The sequence below is a fragment of the Henckelia pumila genome, chromosome 1, assembly GCF_033568475.1.
Source record: "Henckelia pumila isolate YLH828 chromosome 1, ASM3356847v2, whole genome shotgun sequence".
Classification (NCBI taxonomy): domain Eukaryota; kingdom Viridiplantae; phylum Streptophyta; class Magnoliopsida; order Lamiales; family Gesneriaceae; genus Henckelia; species Henckelia pumila.
In genome coordinates this window covers 86,606,122-86,625,873 of record NC_133120.1, presented here as the reverse complement: position 1 = coordinate 86,625,873, position 19,752 = coordinate 86,606,122, and the positions used below count along the sequence as shown (strand labels likewise).

Below are 19,752 nucleotides of genomic sequence, written 5' to 3'. Positions count from 1 at the left end.
AGAGGAAGTCAGACAGGCAGTCAGCCACAGAGACAACAGGCTCATGTCTTTGCACTGACGGAGGAACAGGCACAGGGAGCACCAGATGATGTGATTGCAGGTAACTATTCTATTTGTGGTTTTCCTGCATATGTATTGATAGATACAGGTGCATCCCATACGTTTATCTCTGCACGATTTGCTTCATTATATTCTTTGCCTGTTGAAACATTACCTGTTGTAGTATCTGTTTCTTCTCCTTTGGGGAGAGGTCTTGTATCTATTCAGACAGTTAAGAATTGTGTGCTACGGTATGACAGTAATGAGATTGAGATAGATTGTTTTGTGCTTGGTTTGTCTGATTTTGACTGCATTATCGGGATTGATATGCTAAACAAGTACAGAGCTACCGTAGATTATTTTCAGAAGATAGTGACGTTCAGACCTGAGATGGCTGGAGGATGAAAATTCTATGGCAAGGGTTCTCGTGCTAAGATTCCTCTTATTTCTGTATTATCTATGACCCGACTTTTGCAGAAAGGAGTGGAGGGATTTATTGTATATGCAGTTGATATTTTGAAAACTAGCCCGAACCTGGCTGACTTGCCAGTGGTTAGTGAATTTGCGGATGTTTTCCCTGATGAGATTTCAGGACTACCTCCGTACCGTGAGATTGATTTCAATATAGAACTGATGCCAGGTACTGCACCGATTTCTAAATACCTTATCGAATGGCACCAGTGGAATTGAAAGAGTTGAAAGATCAGTTGGAAGATTTACTGGCCAAGGGATACATTCGAACTAGTGTTTCTCCTTGGGGAGCTCCAGTATTATTTGTCAGAAAGAAAGATGGTTCAATGAGATTGTATATTGATTACCGGTAACTGAACAAGGCAACGGTAAAGAACAAATACCCTTTTCCTCGTATTGATGATTTATTTGACCAGTTGCAGGGTTCTTTTGTGTATTCCAAGATCAATCTGAGATCTGGGTACCATCAGCTGAGAGTTAGAGATTCTGATATTCCGAAAACTGCTTTCAGAACCAGGTATGACCACTATGAGTTTATAGTTATGCCGTTTGGTCTGACAAATGCTCCAGCTGTGTTTATGGCTTTGATGAACCGTATTTTTCAGAAATATCTCGATGACTTCGTGATAATTTTTATCGATGATATTTTGATATATTCGAAGAATTTGATTGATCATTCTGAGCATTTGAGAACCGTGTTGAAGTCTTTGAGATCTGAGAAACTGTATGCTAAACTGTCGAAATGTGAGTTTTGGTTGAAACAGGTTGTTTTTCTTGGACATATCATATCCGGAGATGGTATATCTGTTGATCCAAGTAAAGTCAAGGCAGTGATCAATTGGTCTAGACCAACATCTGTTCCTGAGATGCGTAGTTTCATGGGTTTGGCTGGATATTATCGTCGATTCATCAAAGATTTTTCTAGTATTGCGAAGCCGATTACTCAGTTGACTCAGAAGAATGCTCCATTTATCTGGTCTGAAGCCTGTGAATCCAGTTTTATTGAGTTGAAACAACGATTGACCAGTGCACCAGTCTTGACGATTCCTTCAGGTACTGGTGGTTTCACTGTTTATTGTGATGCATCTTATCGAGGTTTGGGATGTGTATTGATGCAGCGAGGGCATGTGATTGCTTATTCCTCGAGACAGCTGAAACCTCACGAGACCAGATACCCAATTCATGATCTTGAATTGGCCGCCATTGTATTTGCTTTGAAGATTTGGCGACATTATCTGTATGGGGAACAGTTTGAGATTTATTCTGATCACAAGAATCTGAAATATTTGTTTTCACAGTCAGAACTGAATATGAGACAGCGGAGATGGCTTGACTTGCTTAAAGATTTTGATTGTGAAATTAGATACTATCCGGGAAAATCGAATGCAGCAGCTGATGCATTGAGTCGAAAGGTATGTTCTTTATCTCTATCGACGATTGGTGTATCCCATTTGATTGAAGACTGTTGTCTTTCTGGATTAGTATTTGACATGAATTGTCCGCCTCTGCGACTTATCAAATTCAAGTTGAACCAGAGTTACTTTTGAAAATTAAAGAAGCTCAGAAACTTGATCAGAATGTACAGAATTCGATTGAGACAGTTTGATCAGGGCATGTATCTGAATACCAGGTTCGAGATGATCTTTTTTATGTAAACAATCGCCTTGTAGTGCCTGATATTTCTGATGTATGACAACAACTACTGAAAAAGATGCATTTTAGCCGTTATAGCATTCATCCTGGTGGTAGGAAGATGTATTATGATTTGAAGACGCAATATTGGTGGAAACAAATGAAGTCAGATATCACTGATTATGTGTCTCGATGTCTTAATTGCCAACAGGTGAAAGCTGAGAGGAAAAAACCGCCTGGTTTGTTACATAGCTTATCAGTTCCTGAATGAAAATGGGATCATATTTCCATGGACTTTGTGACGAAGTTACCTCGATCTTCTAGAGGTTGCGATGCTATCTGGTTGATTATTGACAGATTGACGAAATCCGCGTGTTTTATTCCTTATCGCATGACATATAGACACGACCAGATGGCAGAGATTTATGTCCGAGAAGTTGTCAGATTGCATGGAGTACCGAAGTCTATTGTATCAGATCGTGATCCTCGATTTACATCTCACTTCTGGTACAGTTTACAGAGTGCTTTGGGTACTCAGTTACACTTGAGCACAACCTATCATCCACAGACAGATGGACAGTCTGAGCGTACCATTCAGACATTAGAAGATATTTTGAGAGCTGTCGTGCTTGATTTTGGCACGAGTTGGCAAGATTCATTACCACTTTGTGAATTCTCTTACAACAACAGCTATCAATCGAGTATTGAGATGGCTCCGTTTGAAGCTCTATATGGTAGAAAGTGTCGATCACCTCTTTACTGGATGATATTTCAGAGGTACCTAATATTGGACCTGATATGATTCGAGATATGACTGAACAAGTTAAGCTTATTCAGAAGAGAATGAAGACAACACAAGATAGACAAACGAAGTATGCCAATATCCGACGTCGACCTTTGTCTTTTGAACAAGGGGATAGGGTGTTTCTGAAGATTTCTCCATTCAGAGGCTCTGTACGATTTGGCAAGCGAGGGAAGTTGTCTCCACGATATATCGGCCCGTATGAGATTCTGGAGAGAATAGGCAATCTTGCCTATCGATTAGCTTTGCCTCCATCCTTATCTGGAATACATGATGTCTTTCATGTATCGATGCTTAGAAAATACCTTGCTGATGAATCTCATGTGCTTCGATCTGATGAGGCTGAACTCGATGAAACTTTGAGTTATTTTGAAAAGCCAATTCAGATTCTTGATCGAAAAGAAAAGCAACTTCGAATGAAGACTATTCCACTTGTGAAAGTCCAGTGGAGTCGTCATGATATTGAAGAAGCAACTTGGGAGACGGAATCAGATATGAGGCAACGATTTCCAAAGATGTTTCAATGATGTAAGTCTCCTTTAGTCTTTTTGTTCTTTATGTTATATGATCTGTTGATACTACTTGAGATTTCGAGGACGAAATCGTGTCTTAGTGGGGGAGAATTGTAACGCCCGGAATTATTTAATTTTAATCCAAGAATATTTAATTTGGGAATATTTGTAGTTTTGATTTAAATTCTAATATTCTTAAATTGATTAGGATTGTAATTGAATGAAATGAGAAATTGAGGACTGAATTGCAATTTTGGAAGACTTGAGGTGCCTAAGTGCAATTATTGAAAAATTGTTGGGACACTTGTTTGATTCATGCATGTTCACGTGTATAATATCAATTTCCATCATAAATTCAGAAGAGAACCGAGAGAAGAAGAGGAAAGAAATCTCAAGTTTATTCTTCATCTTGTAATCGCCGTATCTTTTGATCCGGTTATCCGAATTCGATTCCGAAAGATGTTTTGGAATCCTTGCAAGAAGATCTTAGATTTGATGAGTTTTCTCTTCGTTCATTATGATTTGGGAATTCGAAAATGACAGAGATTTTATTTGTGTATGAATTGTTGTTATTGAACTTCTATGTTGTGTTTTGTTGAAGTTGGGTTGAAGATGGTTGTTGTATTCATTTCGTATGAATTCTCAGCAAGTATTGCAAAGTTTCTATTCTATATTCTGCTAGTTTTGATTGAAATTCAGCTGTATCATTATAGAAGGGTTATACTTGAGTTTCGGGATTGCCGACTTTAACCGTTACGCCGTCGAACTTATGATTTGAAGTGTTATGCTATCTTTTGCTCGAGCTGCTATTGAGCTGAGTATTAGCTGATATTTTCTTGGTTGTTATGCTATGATTTCAGTTCATAAACAGGGCACATCAACTTGAGAATTCCGACTACGAAACCGATAGAAGAAAGAACAAGGTTGGTAGCGTTTTGCCTTGAAGTTTAGTTGAAGTTTGAGCAGATTTTGAGAATAGGTTTATAGTTGATACTTGTACAGATTTTGACAAGCTAGAAGACATTTTAAACATCTCATTTGAAAGGTAAAAGTGAACTATTATTCGATTGGGATTAAAACTCGAGATGGTTTGTATCAAGTTCCCTAAATCACATACTTATTTGCTTTTATATGCTCTTCTATGATTTGGTGAATGAGTCTTTGATATTAATGAATGCTTTTATGATGATATATGTTGTATTCATCTTGCAAGACTTATTCCTTGATTTTGAAATGAACGGAAACGTTCGAATAGACGATTTGAGGGATTATATATGTATGGCCTGGGTGGTTGACGTAGCCTAGCGTCTGAAGTGCATATATAGTGGCTTCAAAGTCTAGAGAAGTAGGATAAGTAGTCCCACCTCAATCGAGAGAGTCGGTGGTTAGCTATGATATCTTCTTCTCGGGATCCCAACCGACGAAATGAGAGAGTTCTTGAATAAACCTTGTTTTTTAAAACATGCATTGTCTGTATTTATATTATGAGCTTGATATATGTTGTATACGCATGTTTAGTTGCTTTTACTGGGAAATGTATTTCTCACCAGAGTTATCCGACTATTGTTGTGTTGTATGTGTCTTGGCAATAGGCGGGAGTGGAACTGGACAAAAGCGAACTTTAAGAACAAGGGATGAGAGATTAGAGTGATGATCCGGATTAGAAGTCAAGATGTTGTTAACTTTATGTTAAGAACAAGAGTGGATGTATGAACTGTTGGAGTTGAGTTATTGCCTAGAGTTTCTACTCCTTGGCTATGTATTACACTTGAACTTTGTTTAGAGTGTGATTCTTTGCTTTTGTAATATAGTTTGAACTATTTGAGTAAACTCAAGTTTGAGAAATGTTTATGCTCTTGTTCGTGACTTCATTTACCTTGTCTAATACATTTTGGAATTTGTATGAGATTTCTTAGACTTGGTATAGATGATTGAGAATGTTTTCTAAGCTGAGAAAAGGTTGAGAATTTCTGAATATTTTTCTGCCCAGGACCGCGCCCGAGCTGTAGAAAAGAGCAGCTCGCGCGCAGCCCCGAGCTGCACCTCTGTTTTGAGTAAAACAGGGTGCGCTCGCGCGGCACTTTTTAGCCGCGCGAGCGCAGCTCATTTTAATTTTTTTTTTATTATTTTCTTTTCCTTTTCTTTATAGCTTAAAGTTAGATTTAATTCATGATTTTAGATTAATTTTGTGATTTGAGAGATTAAGAACCGGGTCGTCACAACAGGTGATGAACTGAACCAAAGTCAGGGGCCGAATAGGCGTGACCAAGGTGATGAACTGAACCAAAGTCAGGGGTCGAAGAGGCGTGACTAAGGTGATGAACTGAACCAAAGTCAGGGGCCTAAGAGGCGTGAATAAGGTGATGAGCTAAACCAAAGTCAGGGGCCTAAGAGGCGTGACTAAGGTGATGAACTGAACCAAAGTCAGGGGCCTAAGAGGCGTGACTAAGGTGATGAACTGAACCAAAGTCAGGGGCCTATGAGGCATGACTAAGGTGATGAACTGAACCAAAGTCAAGGGCCTAAGAGGCGTGACTAAGGTGATTAACTGAGGCATGTCTACATCAATATTTTCAAAAGAGCAACTGCTTATAGATAAAAGTAAAATGCAGCCTGCATGAATTACAATAGAAAAGAAAATTGTTCTTGCAACATTTAAGAATAATATTTGCGTAAATTGTAAGCACTCCAAGGTCTCTTCAGCATCTTCCCCTTTGAATCTTCCAAGTAGTAAGCATCCGATCTGAGCCTCATCACCACCTTGTACGGTCCTTCCCATTTAGGGTCGAGCTTCCCTATAGCCTCCTCCTGAACTTTTCTCAGCACCAAATCTTCTACCTGGAAGCCCTTCCTCCGCACCCGACGATTATAGGATCGAGTTACCCTGTTCTTGTATGCCTCCATTCTGATGGCAGCAGCTTCTCTCTTCTCCTCCATAAAGTCTAAGTCTTCCATTCTCTTTTCTCCATTCTTCTCATCGTAGAAAATGATCCGAGCTGACTCTTCTCCAATTTCTGCTGGCAAGACCGCTTCATTTCCATAAACCAGACTAAATGGAGTCTCTCCTGTCCCAATTCTGGGTGTGATACGATATGACCATAACACACTAGGGAGTTCCTCCACCCAATTTCCTTGGGCTTTTCCTAATCGGGTCTTCAAGCTTTGCACCAAAGATCTGTTAGTGACCTCCACCTGACCATTGCTTTGAGGATAATGGACAGATGTGAAGTGTTATTGAATTTTCATCTCTTTGCACCAAGCTTGCACCCGGGCTCCCTGAAACTGCCTCCCATTGTCGGAGATAATCTTCCGCGGTACTCCAAACCTACATACAATATTCTTCCACATAAATTTTAGAACTTCTCCTTCAGTAATTCGTGTCAAGGCCTCCGCCTCCACCCATTTAGAGAAGTAATCTATAGTGACCAACAAGAATTTCTTCTGAGCTGGGGCTAGAGGGAAAGGACCCACAATATCCATTCCCCACTGATCGAAATGACACGCTGCCACGATTCCTTTCATTAACGCCACTGGCTGATGCTGAAGTCTGCTATGTCGCTGACAACTGTCACAAGAAGTCACCAAAGCTATGACACCTTTCAAAATAGTAGGCCAAAAATATCCTGCTAAAAGAACCTTACGGGCTAGAGAATAAGATCCCAAGTGATTGCCACAACACCCCTTGTGTATCTCCTTCAGGACATAATGAGCTTCCTTAGGACCCAAACACTTGAGAAGAGGTCCAGAAAATGACTTCTTATAAAGAACTCCCTCCACCATCACAAAGCGGAGACTCCTCTGTTTCAACCGATATGCCTTCTTTGGATCCTTTGGTAACTCGCCCTTCTCCATGTATTCCAAGAGCTCTTTTCTCCAGTCACTCTCTTCTGGAGCTAATGGTGCGAGCTCCGTAGAAGGTGTTAATTCCACTTGTACGACTACCTCTCTGTTTTTCCAGTTATGAAGTGAGCTAGCCATCTTAGCCAGAACATCCGCCTTTTCGTTGCTCTCTCTAGGGATCTGCTCAAACATTACCTCATCAAAGAGGCCCCGAGCTTCCTCTATTGCCTTCATGTACTCTTTTAACTTCTCACTTTTTACCTCGTAAGACCCATTCACTTGCTGAGCTACCAATTGCGAATCATAATAGAGATGTATTCGGGCTGCCCCAACTTGCTTAGCTGCCCGAAGGCCAATTAACACGGCCTCATATTCTGCCTCATTATTGGAAGCTCGAAAATCCAACCTGACTGCCAATCGGATCTCATCTCCCTGAGAGGATATCAGAAGCACCCCCACTCCACATCCTTCGCTGTTAGAAAAACCATCAACATACACTTTCCATAAGCCCCGCCCTTCCATATGTTTTGTTTCGGCTAAAAAATCAGCCAATGCTTGAGCTTTAATCGCTGCTCTTGGTTCATACTGAATATCATACTCACTGAGTTCAGTAGTCCACTTCACCAATCGTCCCAAAATGTCAGCGTGAGTTAATATCCTTCCCATGGGACTATTGGTTAACACCACAATAGGATGTGAGAGAAAATAAGGTCTGAGCTTTCGGGCCGTCATAACAAGTGCAAGTGCCAACTTCTCGACCTCTGAATACCAGAGCTCTGCACCCTTGAGAGCATGTGAGAAAAAGTAGATAGGATGTTGAGCCGCTCCCTCCTGCCTAATGAGTACCGAACTGACCGCCCCCTCCAAAGCTGAGGGGTAGATGTATAACGGTTCACCCGGAATTGCCTTAGCCAATACACGAAGTTCGACTAAATAATTTTTTAAGTCCTCGAACGCCTTCCCACATTCAGCATCCCACTCAAACTTCTTAGATTTCCGAAGAACCTTAAAGAAAGGTAAACTTCTATGAGCTGATCTGGATATGAACCGAGATAGAGCTGCTATCCTTCCTGCCAACCTCTGAACTTCCTACAGATTTCGAGGATGAGACATGGATCGGATAGCTTGCACTTTCTCGGGGTTAGCTTCAATCCCTCTCTCAGTCACCATGTATCCCAAAAACTTGCCTCCTCTTACTCCAAACACACATTTTTCAGGATTGAGCTTTATTCCGTAGGACCTGAGCGTTTCAAAGGTCTCCCTCTAGTCGATCATCAAACCTGCATCATCCTGGGATTTTACCAGGATATCTTCCACATAAACCTCCACATTTCGGCCAATTTGGGAGGCAAACACCCTATCCATGAGCCTCTGATAAGTAGCCCCTGCATTTTTCAAACCAAAAGGCATCACTCTGTAACAGAAAGTTCCATGGGAGGTAGTGAAACTTACTTTATCCTGATCTTCCTCTGCCAACGGAATTTGATGGTACCCTTGATAGGCATCCATGAAACACAAATATTGATGACCTGCCGTAGAATCAACCAACTGATCAATTCGATGCAGTGGATAGCAATCTTTTGGGCATGCCTTATTTAAGTCTCGAAAATCAACACACATCCTCTATTTGCCTGAACTCTTAGGGACAAGGACCACATTTGACAATCAAGTAGGGAACTGAACTTCCCTAATATGACCCGCCTTAAGGAGTTCATTCATCTCTTTCTTAATAACCTTATCCTTTTCAGGTCTAAAGTGTTTCTTTTTCTGTTTTACCTGCTTCGCTCCCGCGAAAATATTGAGCCGATGAACCATAACGTCAGCACTAACCCCTGTGAGCTCTGAAACAGACCAAGCAAAAACATCTTTGTTCTCCTTCAAGCAATCAATCAAGCTTTGCCTCATTGAAAAACTGAGATCAGCGGCTAACTTCACCATCAGAGCTCCAGGACTTAGCTCTACTTTCTCATGATCTTCTTCAGACATTAAAAATACCTTTTGACCCAACACCCTTGGGTCTCGGCCTATCAAAACCATTCCTACTTCCCTCCTACTTCTCTTTGCATCAACCTTCACTTCATTCACATAACACAAACGTGCTGCCTTTTGATCACCCTTAACAACCCCCACTTCTTTTCCACTTGGGAACTTCAATTTCTGGTGGTAGGTGGAAGCCACAGCTCGGAAATCACTCAGGGCAGGACGTCCCAATATTCCATTGAAAGAAGATGGGGCATCCACCACTGTAAAGCAAGCCATTTTGGTTACTCTCTGCTCTCTACTCCCAAGGGACAAGGGGAGCACTATCTGTCCCAACGGTTGCAGAGCATGACCCGTGAACCCATACAACTCTGTGGTGATTGAGTCCAACTCAAATCCTTCCAATTTCATTTGGTCCAGAGTTTCTTTAAAGATAATGTTTACTGAACTCCCAGTATCCACAAAGATACGAGCCACGTCATAATTGGCTATGGTCAAGGTGACCAGGAGGGGATCATTATGAGGTAGCACCAAATCCTTTAAATCTTCCCTTCCAAAACTGATGTTCGGATTAGTGGGACAGCTGAGCTGAGAATTTACCTCAAAATTTTCCAACCTACGCCCGTGAGCTTTGCAAGCCCTTCCCGAATCTCCATCCGTACTACCCCCTGAGATCATATGGATAACACCCCGATTGGGATGATTTTCAATTTGCTGCACCCTATCTCATTGACCGTTTTGAGGAGCTCTTCCTTGATGATCACCTTGATTCTCTCTAACTTCATTCCTTTGATTCCTCCATTGGGGAGCTCGGCCTTGGCGAGGAGGATTTGCCCTTCGAGTCAGCTCGGCTCTGATTCGAGGGTCATCATATATGATCCTTTGAACCTCCTCACCTAGCCTCTGACAATCATTGGTGATATGCCCATACTCCTGATGAAAATCGCAAAACTTGTCAGATGGCGGTAACCGCGGGCCTTTCTCAGCATTACGGGGCCTCACAAGTTCTCGCCTATCCTCACATACTTGCATTGCCTTTTCCAGGATTATCGAGAGTGGTACATAGGGGTAGGGTCCTTTGACCCTGTTCATCTCTTCTGCAACCCTCTTTCTTCCTCCTTCTGTCTTCCCCTCTGCCTTTGCTCCCACCTTGGCACTGGGCTTACTCCCAGACATTCCTTCCTATCTCCTTTGCCTCCGTGCATCCTCCAAATTCACGTACTTCTCAGCTCGACTAAGGAGCTCATCATAAGTTAAAGGAGGCTTCTTGACCAAGGATCTGAAAAACTCTCCTCCTCTCAACCCTTGAGTGAAAGAGTTGACCAAGGTATCAGCAGTGGCAGCAGGTACTTCCAGAGCTGCCGTATTGAAGCGCTGAACATACTCCCGCAATGGTTCCACCTCAGATTGCTTCATATTGAACAATCTGAGAGAAGTCTTCAAATATCTCTTGCTACTCGCATATTGGTGTAGAAAAGCTGAGCTAAAGTCATTGAAACTCTGAATACTACCAGGCTGTAAAAGATTGAACCATTGCTGGGCTGACCTTACCAGAGTAGTGAGGAAGACCCGATATTTAATTGCATCTGAATATCTATGCAACAAGGCTGCATTTTCAAATCTACCCAAATGTTCCTCCGGATCTGAGCTCCCGTCATATTCCCCTAAAGTAGGCTGCTTAAAATTTGCAGGGAGTTCTTCATCTAGAATAGCCCGAGCAAAAGGACTTTCTCTCTGTATAGGCCCAGGCCGACCTCCAACTTGCCGACCTAGTCTCCTGATCTTTTCCCACACCGCATCCATTGGGTTTGGCTGACCCACGGGAGGAGGTGGTGGATTTTGACCCATGGCCGCTTGCACCGTTTGAGTGATGAACTGGCTGAGCTGATCTACAGTCATATCCGCCACATTTCCTCTTCCCCTTCCTCTTCCTCTTCCTGCCATATCTACGTCTTAGCTTGAATTTCCCACAGACGGCGCCAATTGATATACCTCAATAAAGTGATCTCCTTGGATGAGTTGAAGAAGCTCCTCCAAATAAAAGATAAACTGCTGCTGACCTGAAACCACTAACAAGAGTGTTAAGGGGGGCCGGAAGGTGTTTCGGCGTATCCCCTCCAACGCTCAAGTCAGATGCTAGGATAGCGAAAATATAGAGAGAGGTGTGTGCACACGAGTGAAAAATTAGGATTCAAATAATGAAAGTAAACCTGGTATTTATAGAAGAGGGCTCCGGGTTTAGCGCCTACTTTTCTTATCAAGAATCCGCGAATCCTGGGATCACAATCCCGAATATTTAGGCTGAAATCTCGTCCGAATCTTGTCGGACAAAGAAAATAACAATACACTTAATCTGAGCTGAATAGTCATCATGAGGATGCTATATTGCTGCTCTCCCTGAGGTCATATGGAAAAGAGGTGAGTAAGTTATTGCTGAACCCCTGAACTCCACCTGAACACTGATTCTAACATCTTAGCTAGCTCATCAAGGTTATTCAACCCCTCTACTAAGCTAACTCCCTACTGACATTGGGGCTGAGATGAACTCCAGAGCTCCCAACCCGAGTTGGAGAGGATGGTGAAAGAATTTGGCTGAGCTCCCGAGCTCCCAAGCCGAGCTGGAGGTGAAGGTGGAGGAGTTTGACTGAGCTCCTACTGACATCGGGGCTGAGATGAACTCCAGAGCTCCCAACCCGAGTTGGAGAGGATGGTGAAAGAATTTGGCTGAGCTCCCGAGCCGAGCTGGAGGTGAAGGTGGAGGAGTTTGACTGAGCTCCCGAGCTCTCGAGCTGAGCTAGACATTACAATGGTAGACCTTGGCCGAGCTCCCGAGTTCCCAAACTCCCGACCTGAGCTGATCCCCCGGACGATTCTGGCTAGCTAAGGATTGATCTTTACCTTAGGGTCATCTATGAGCTGTGGTGATTTCCTCTTCCGGGTATATGCTCACTAATTCATACCAAAAATTGATAATTTTATTAAAGTCTTACTATTAATAATATAAATTAAATAAAGAAAAAATAAAATATATCTGCATGTAAATACAAATACAAGTAATTACAATTTACAGGTATTTATAGAAAGTTTTTTTAAAAATGGTATAAAGGATATAATTGGACTTCAACATAATTAAAGGATAATTTTAAAAATTAAATCAACTTAAAGGCCAAATTTCATTTTCCCTTATAGGCATTTATAAAAGGCCTTTTTAAAAATTCCCTCTAAAATTCTATTTTTATAGAAAGCTTTTTAAAAATTCTCTGTAAAATTAATTAAAAAATATTATATGAACACACGTACTATACACCACTATATATAAACACTGTGCAGTGCATGCGAGTTTTTAGTATATAATAAAATTTAAATTTTTATTTACGAAAATAAATTATTTCTGTAACATTGGGGAATGAACACGTGGCATGATTATATCCATTCCTCGACTCTTCTTCGACGCAACATATACAATACGAAGAGAAAATTTTGTGTTATAAATTGGTGTAATATTTTCTGTTACATCAATTATTTTTTTGATAAATATGTGTTATTTTATTACGTTAATTTTCAATTTCTTTTTCTACCAAATACATGGTAAAAAATAATTAATGTAACATTATCTAAAAGAAGATTTTTTTTCATACAACACAACTTAAAACGCCGTTCTTCCCAAGCATTCAAAATTACAGTTGTTTCACTTTATTATCATATACAAATCTCTCTGGGGAAACAAAGAACGTATATATATATATATTTCTGATTGTATATCGATGAAGCCTCGGCGCCACGTTCTCCTCGTGTCATTTCCAGTCCGAGGAAACATAAATCCCGCACTTCAATTTGCCCGGACGCTGATCGACGCCGGCATTGACGTCACCTTCGCCACCACCGTATACGCACGGCGGAGCATGGTCCAGCCTCCCTGCTCCGAAGCCAGAAAGACCCTCAAATTCGTCACATTTTCAGACGGCACGGTGGACGGGTATGAGCTGCACAACGATGGGAATCTCTACATGTCGGAGTTGAGAAACGGCGGCGTGAAAACCATGAAAGATGTCATCCAAACTTCGTCGGAGCAAGGCCAACCCATTACGTACGTGGTCTACACTCTGCTGCTCCCGTGGGCGGCGGAGGTGGCGCGCGAAGCCAACATCCCAAGTGCACTTCTTTGGGCTCAGCCGGCTATAGCTTTTGTTGTTTATTACTATTAGTGATCCCACGTGGAAGATTCAATTACCCGGAATCCCATTTATAAAGCTCTCCCAACGTGAACTTTTGACTTTAGTGCTTCCTACAAGCTCTCTCATGTTAAGCTTTGTGCTCGCAGCAGTTCAGAAGAAACTAGAGAACCTAGATTCTGAAGCAAAACCGATAGTTTTAGTGAACACTTTTGATGCATTGGAGCCTGATGCACTAAAATCAATCGAAAACTAGGAGTTAATTGGGATCGGACCCTTGATTCCTCTTGCTCTCTGGGATGCATGGTTCGCGATCGCGGTGTCTGCCGTTCCAGTTCCATTGATATTTCACGGAACGGTCGCAGTTATTGTCGCGAAGTATTTTAATAATAAAAATATAAATAATTATATAATTTGAAATATTTTTAATTTAAAAAAATTGAAAAAATTACATAAAACGTTCCGCGAAATCCGTGAAATCGCCGTTCCGTTCCGCGACGTCCGCAAAATCGCCGATATTTTAAAGAAGAACAGCGTTATATTAATCAACCGTTTTCACCCGGAACTTTGTCTCGGCAGCTGCCCGTTCCACCCGTTCCGCGACCGTTTTTTCGAACCATGGATGCACAAGATTCATGCGGCGATATCGATCTTTCTCAGTGGTTGAACTCGAAGAAAGAATCATCGGTGGTTTACGTGGCATTTGGTAGCATGGTGAAGCTTCCAAGATCACATGTGGAGGAGATTGCCAAAGGGTTGATAGATTCAGGAAGGCCATTTCTGTGGGTTATTCGAATCAACGGAGAAGACAACAATGAAGATGAGGACGATCAGAAGTCGATGATCAATACGATCAGTTGCATGGAGCTGCAGCTTCAAAATCTTGGGAAAATAGCGCCATGGTGTTCTCAGCTGGAAGTTCTAAAGCACAGGTCTTTAGGGTGCTTCGTGACGCATTGCGGGTGGAATTCGACTCTGGAGAGCCTATCTTGTGGCGTGCCGATGGTGGCTTTCCCGCGGTATGCCGATCAAGGGACGAATGCAAAACTCGTGGAAGATGTGTGGAAAGTAGGGGTAAGGGTAAAAGTGAATATTGAAAATGGTGTGGTGGAGAGTGATGAGATTAGGTTTTGCATCGAGAAAGTGATGGAAGGAGGTGAGAATGGGAGAGAGTTGAGAGAGAATGCAAGAAAATGGAAGGGTTTGGCAAGAGAAGCCATGGAGGAAGATGGATCTTCTACCAAGAACTTGAAAGCATTTCTTCGAGAAATGGGAGATGGGACGTTTTAACATTTAATTAAGTAGAGATTTTCATCTTTAATTATATTTTTGCTTGCTTTGGCAATTTGATGGACTTGGTTTTTCTTTATTCAGTTTTGTGGTCCAGTTTCCAATTGAAAGTACGTAGTAACATGTCTAATTACAGATAGACCTGGCCACGGGCTGGGTCCGGGTCGGCAATAGGCCGACCCTTAACCGGCCCGCCCGTGGCCGGTTCCGGTACGGGTTCCGGAACCGTCGGTCCGGGTCCGGTTAACTGGTGATTTCGGGTCTGGTACGACCCTTGTTTTTTTTTTTAAAATAAAAAATAAAAAAACTTGTAAAATTAAACTTTAAAAACTCTATCAAATATTTTATTATCTCAATAAAAAGCTAATACATATATTAAATAAAAATATATTATATTTCAATTTTTAACATCTTATAATATTACATTTATTCAATAAAAAATATATAGCATTTCAACTTTCAACATTGTATATTAAAAACTCTATCTAGTTTAATAAAAAATATATATATATTTATTAAATAAAAAATATATTGCATTTCAACTTTTCACAACTTATATTAAAAATTATATATATCAATAAAAAATTTATTATATTTATTCAATAAAAATATATATTATATTTCAACACTTATATTAAAAACTCTATTTATCTCAATTAAAAACTCTATTTATTTCAATAAAAAATATATTACATTTAAACTTTAAACATCATGTATAAAAAATATTATTACATTTAATTAAATTCAATCATAAAATATTAACAAATTAACACTTGACCAAGTTGCAAGAATGAAGAATCAAAATCATTTGGTTTTGGGTTCAAATCTCACCCATGTATGAATATCAAATATATATTATTTAAAATAAAATTAAAATATTATTTTAAAAAGGTAAATCTGCTTGGTCAATCCGGCGAACTCGGAGGGTCGGAGGTTTTCCACAGGGAAAACGGGGACCGGACAGCCTAGTGGCCGGTCCGGTCCCGGTTCCGGTTGGACCCATTGACCCGGTTAACCAGCCCGTTGACCACGGGTCGGTTCCGGTCCGGGTCCAACCCGGCCCTTGGCCAAGTCTAATTACAGACTCTCAAATTGCCAAAATGGTTTGATTTTGGAGAAAGCTACTGTTACTTTGAAATCCCATAGCAAAATCGTATTGGTATGGGTAAAAAACAGTCTCCCGTATTGAGACAGTGGTATCTCTGGGTAAGCTAGAGTGGGCCTCGGTCAAATTTTAAATCCAGCTGTCATAGGGCAGTCAATTATCATGAACATGTATATAATATATACGTGTGTGTGGCTGAGTAGATTTGCATATGAGTAGATTACGACAGAGTATATGTTAAAATAAAAAAAATGCGTAGATTATGACGGAAGATATTTTAAAATATAAAAAAGATTATGATAATTTATTTTTGTCATTTATATTAAGATTGTATTTGTATTTTTTTAAAAAATATTTTATATTAAATAAAAATGAATATATGATATATTCTGAATTCATATAAAAATAACATCGTGTTCATATATAAAACGGGATTTTGAGTTGTGATTTTTGCATCCCCACGGTTTAGTTGATGATATTTTCTGTATTAATTAGCTCAATTTCATCATTCATTTCAGATTGTTTATTTAACTTCTCTATATATCCTATGTGAAGTAGGTTTGTGCTTTGTATTTATAATTCTCTAGATTGAGGTGTTACTGGTCGTGATTTCGTCTTTTGCACTTGATAATAAAGAAATTAGATTATATGTACCATGATCATTATATGAGAATATTTTTTGTCAATTCATCCAAAATTAATTAAAAGGTGGGCACGTACGTTCGATCATCATCATCATTAATACCATCTTTGCTACAAATAGGACTGTCTCCCATCACATGAATCATGATCACATCTTGTTTACAAATAGGATATCTCATTAACGAATCGAACATCTTAGGATTTTTTTTCTTTCATTTTGTGGAAAAATGTGGTTGAGATTGATTTTCTAATCGATAGAGGTAAAAATATATATAACATGATATCGGTAAGATAAGTATAATTTTGTTTTCATCCTCAAAATAAAAAATTAAATTTTGTTTTCCACTTTATAAATAATTGTGATGCAAATGTTTATATATCAATTGTTTAAATTATTAACTACTATCATCAAGACACAATGTGATACCAAGAGAGCCGGAATTAAGTATAAATTCAACTACCGATATTTCATCATAATCTTTTCGCTTTTGATACTCCCAACTTGAAATTTTACCTAGAAACATGTAAAACTTAAAAGATAACAACACGCATCCTAAAATAAATAAAAACAGATGGTGAATTTTCTTGAATCGAACAACATCGAACTCAAATGTGAAGCGACGGAGGATTGTTAATGACCAAGTTAGTTATACATTCAAAATCAACGGAGTGAAAATTTTCCCAAGGAAAGTAGCCAATAATAACATTATTTTCAGAGTTATGTCATGTGTACACGTATAAGTTATACATTTCTTCTAAAATTACAAAATCATCTCAAATCCAAGAACGGAATATCTTTTCATTGACGAAATTCTATGATATGAAGTGTCATATATATAACCGTGCATGAGCATGCATCATTTTCTTATTTTTATGGAGTAATTCCATCAAGATTTCAGACAAACCTTAAAAGCTCCTATATATCCACAACACTCTTCAAGTTGTTGTTTGTAGAGCCACCCTCTTTGACAACCTCCAAAGCCAAGCCTCTCCATTTCTTACAATGATATCTAATCTCCCTCCCCCTCTCTCCATCCCCCATCACCATTTCCAAGCATCTCTTGAACTCATCTCTCCCAATCACCACTTCTCCGTTGACCCTGGCTCTCACCCCTGTCCCCCACACCTCTTCCACCATTTTTGCATTCGTAGTTTGATCCGAAAAATGCGGACAACCGATGATAGGAACCCCGGAGACCAAGCTCTCCAGCGTCGAATTCCATCCGCAATGCGTCACGAAACATCCGATGGATTTGTGAGCTAGAACCTCCATTTGCGAACACCACGGAACTATGAGGCCATCCCCATTTTTCACCTCGTTTTCAAGACTTTGCTTAATGTATTCCTGTTCACTGTCTGTCGACCTGATGACCCACAAAAAGGGTCTTTTTGTTTCCCTCAGTCCATGCAGAATCTCTTCTTTTTGCTCTTTATTGAGCACAACTAGGCTGCCGAATGAGATGTAGATCACAGAATGTTCATCTTTGTTATCTAGCCATTGGAAATAGTGGTCGTCAATTTTGTGGAACATATCTCCCCCGTAGGATTTGTCCGTGGAGTCATTCCCGCGGGTGAAAGCCGATGGAATCAAAGGGCCGATAGCGATAACATTCATCTTGTAATCTTTGAACATATTTATTGCATCTTCCTCTAGTTCTTCGAATGTGTTCATAAAAACACACGGTTCATCGTCTTTCTCGAGTTCTTGTATGTGTTCTTGCATTAAAGGGATCACGAGATGACTCATGGGGTCATCGGGTAACAGGAAGGTAGGCAAATCAGCGGCTGAAAACAATGGCAATCGTGGAATCTTTACAGAAACAGAGGACTCATCTTTAATTCCGCCATTAACATTGTAAATTCCGTCATGGGCGTTGAAGAAGCGGTGATAAATGGAGAAGGCGGCGGCGCATTGTATAGAAAGAAAAGCAGAAGGAACGTTCGATGCACGCGCCACCGTCGCCACCCACGGGAGCAGAAAGCTGTAAACTAAGCAGTCCACCTTTTGGCCCATTTCTTCGAACTTGTCGAGGATCTTTAGGAGATTTTCGGACCCTGATTTCCTTAAATCCGACATGAAGGACGAAAAACCATCGGAAGATTCGTGGTCGGGGGCGTCGTAGAAAGAGACAAAGGTCAAACCTTTGAGCGAAGGGAGTGTTTGCTGAATAGATTGCAGGCCGCCGCCGGTGGTGGTGAAGGTGACCTTAGCGCCGCCGTGTGCAAGAGTTTTGGCTAGTTGAAGAGTGGGATTGATGTGGCCTTGGACGGGGAAGCACATGAGCAGGAAGTGGCGGCGATTGGTGGCGATGAGCGGTGGCTGATGCATTTCCATCCTTCTTTTGCTACCAGGAAATGATCGATCGATGTACGTGGAGGATGCAGGGAGACGTCAAATTTTATAGTTTTTTTTTTTTTTTTTTTTTTACATACGTAAAATTTTTTATATATTTTTTTAAACTGTAAAATTTCATAGTTGGTAACAAAATATTGCTCCAAAAAAAATACACATTCGGTTTCTTGTATAAAAATTCATATTTTAGGAATATTGTTGTTATCATTATTATTAGGAATAAGATTTTAGGACGTTTATAGCATCTTCAATAACACAGCACCAAAATAGGGTGAAACGCCAATTTCGTGCTGTATTCGGCCTGCAGTGGAAATAGTAGCGCCCCATCAGTCTTGTGACTCTTGCACCTAATTCCAAAAATCATTTTATTTTTATTTTTTATTAATTTTTTTATTATATATATAATGTTTAAATAATAATATAATATTCGCTTTTTTTTTTTTGTTTTATGATAACTAAATGTTCAAATATTTAGTACTTAGATTTACTCCCTCTCTTACTGTTATTATGAAAGCTATTATATCGGATTTGACTAGTAGGTAGATTTGCTCCATCTCCTACTGTTATTTCGAAAGCTATTGTACTAGACTTGACTTATTAATATATGTTTCTCCTTTTGCGTTAAAAAAATGTTCAAACATAAAAATTAAATTATAATATTTTTAAAATTTGATGCTACTCTTACATTAATACCTTAAGAGTTAATTTAAAATTGGATGTTACTATCAAATAAATATATATTTTTTAGACATAGCTATCGCATATATTTGGTCCAGTAAAAAAATATAGATATTAATATTTACATTGATAATAGAATCTATGAAAATGCGATCAGATTGATTGAGGAGGGATGATTTATTTATTTATTTATTTTTTGGTTATGATCATACCTATGTGCTTGATCCAGAGATAAC

At 39.9% G+C, this 19,752-nt stretch overlaps 1 protein-coding gene and 1 pseudogene across 1 annotated transcript; one reads left to right on the top strand and one right to left on the bottom strand.

Moving 5' to 3' along the window:
- Window positions 1–13,040: 13,040 nt before the first annotated feature.
- Window positions 13,041–14,738, top strand: LOC140867388 (crocetin glucosyltransferase, chloroplastic-like; annotated as a pseudogene).
- A 2,446-nt stretch (window positions 14,739–17,184) lies between these two features.
- LOC140875970 (UDP-glycosyltransferase 75C1-like) lies at window positions 17,185–18,839 on the bottom strand. Its single transcript, XM_073279803.1, has one exon. The coding sequence runs from the start codon at window positions 18,818–18,820 to the stop codon at window positions 17,402–17,404; it is 1,419 nt and encodes a 472-aa protein (XP_073135904.1). The 5' UTR covers window positions 18,821–18,839; the 3' UTR covers window positions 17,185–17,401.
- Window positions 18,840–19,752: the final 913 nt, after the last annotated feature.

What these genes read in the sequence shown, in the direction of transcription:
- LOC140875970 (XM_073279803.1), bottom strand. Translation starts at nt 18,820, where the DNA reads ATGGAAATGCATCAGCCACCGCTCATCGCCACCAATCGCCGCCACTTC.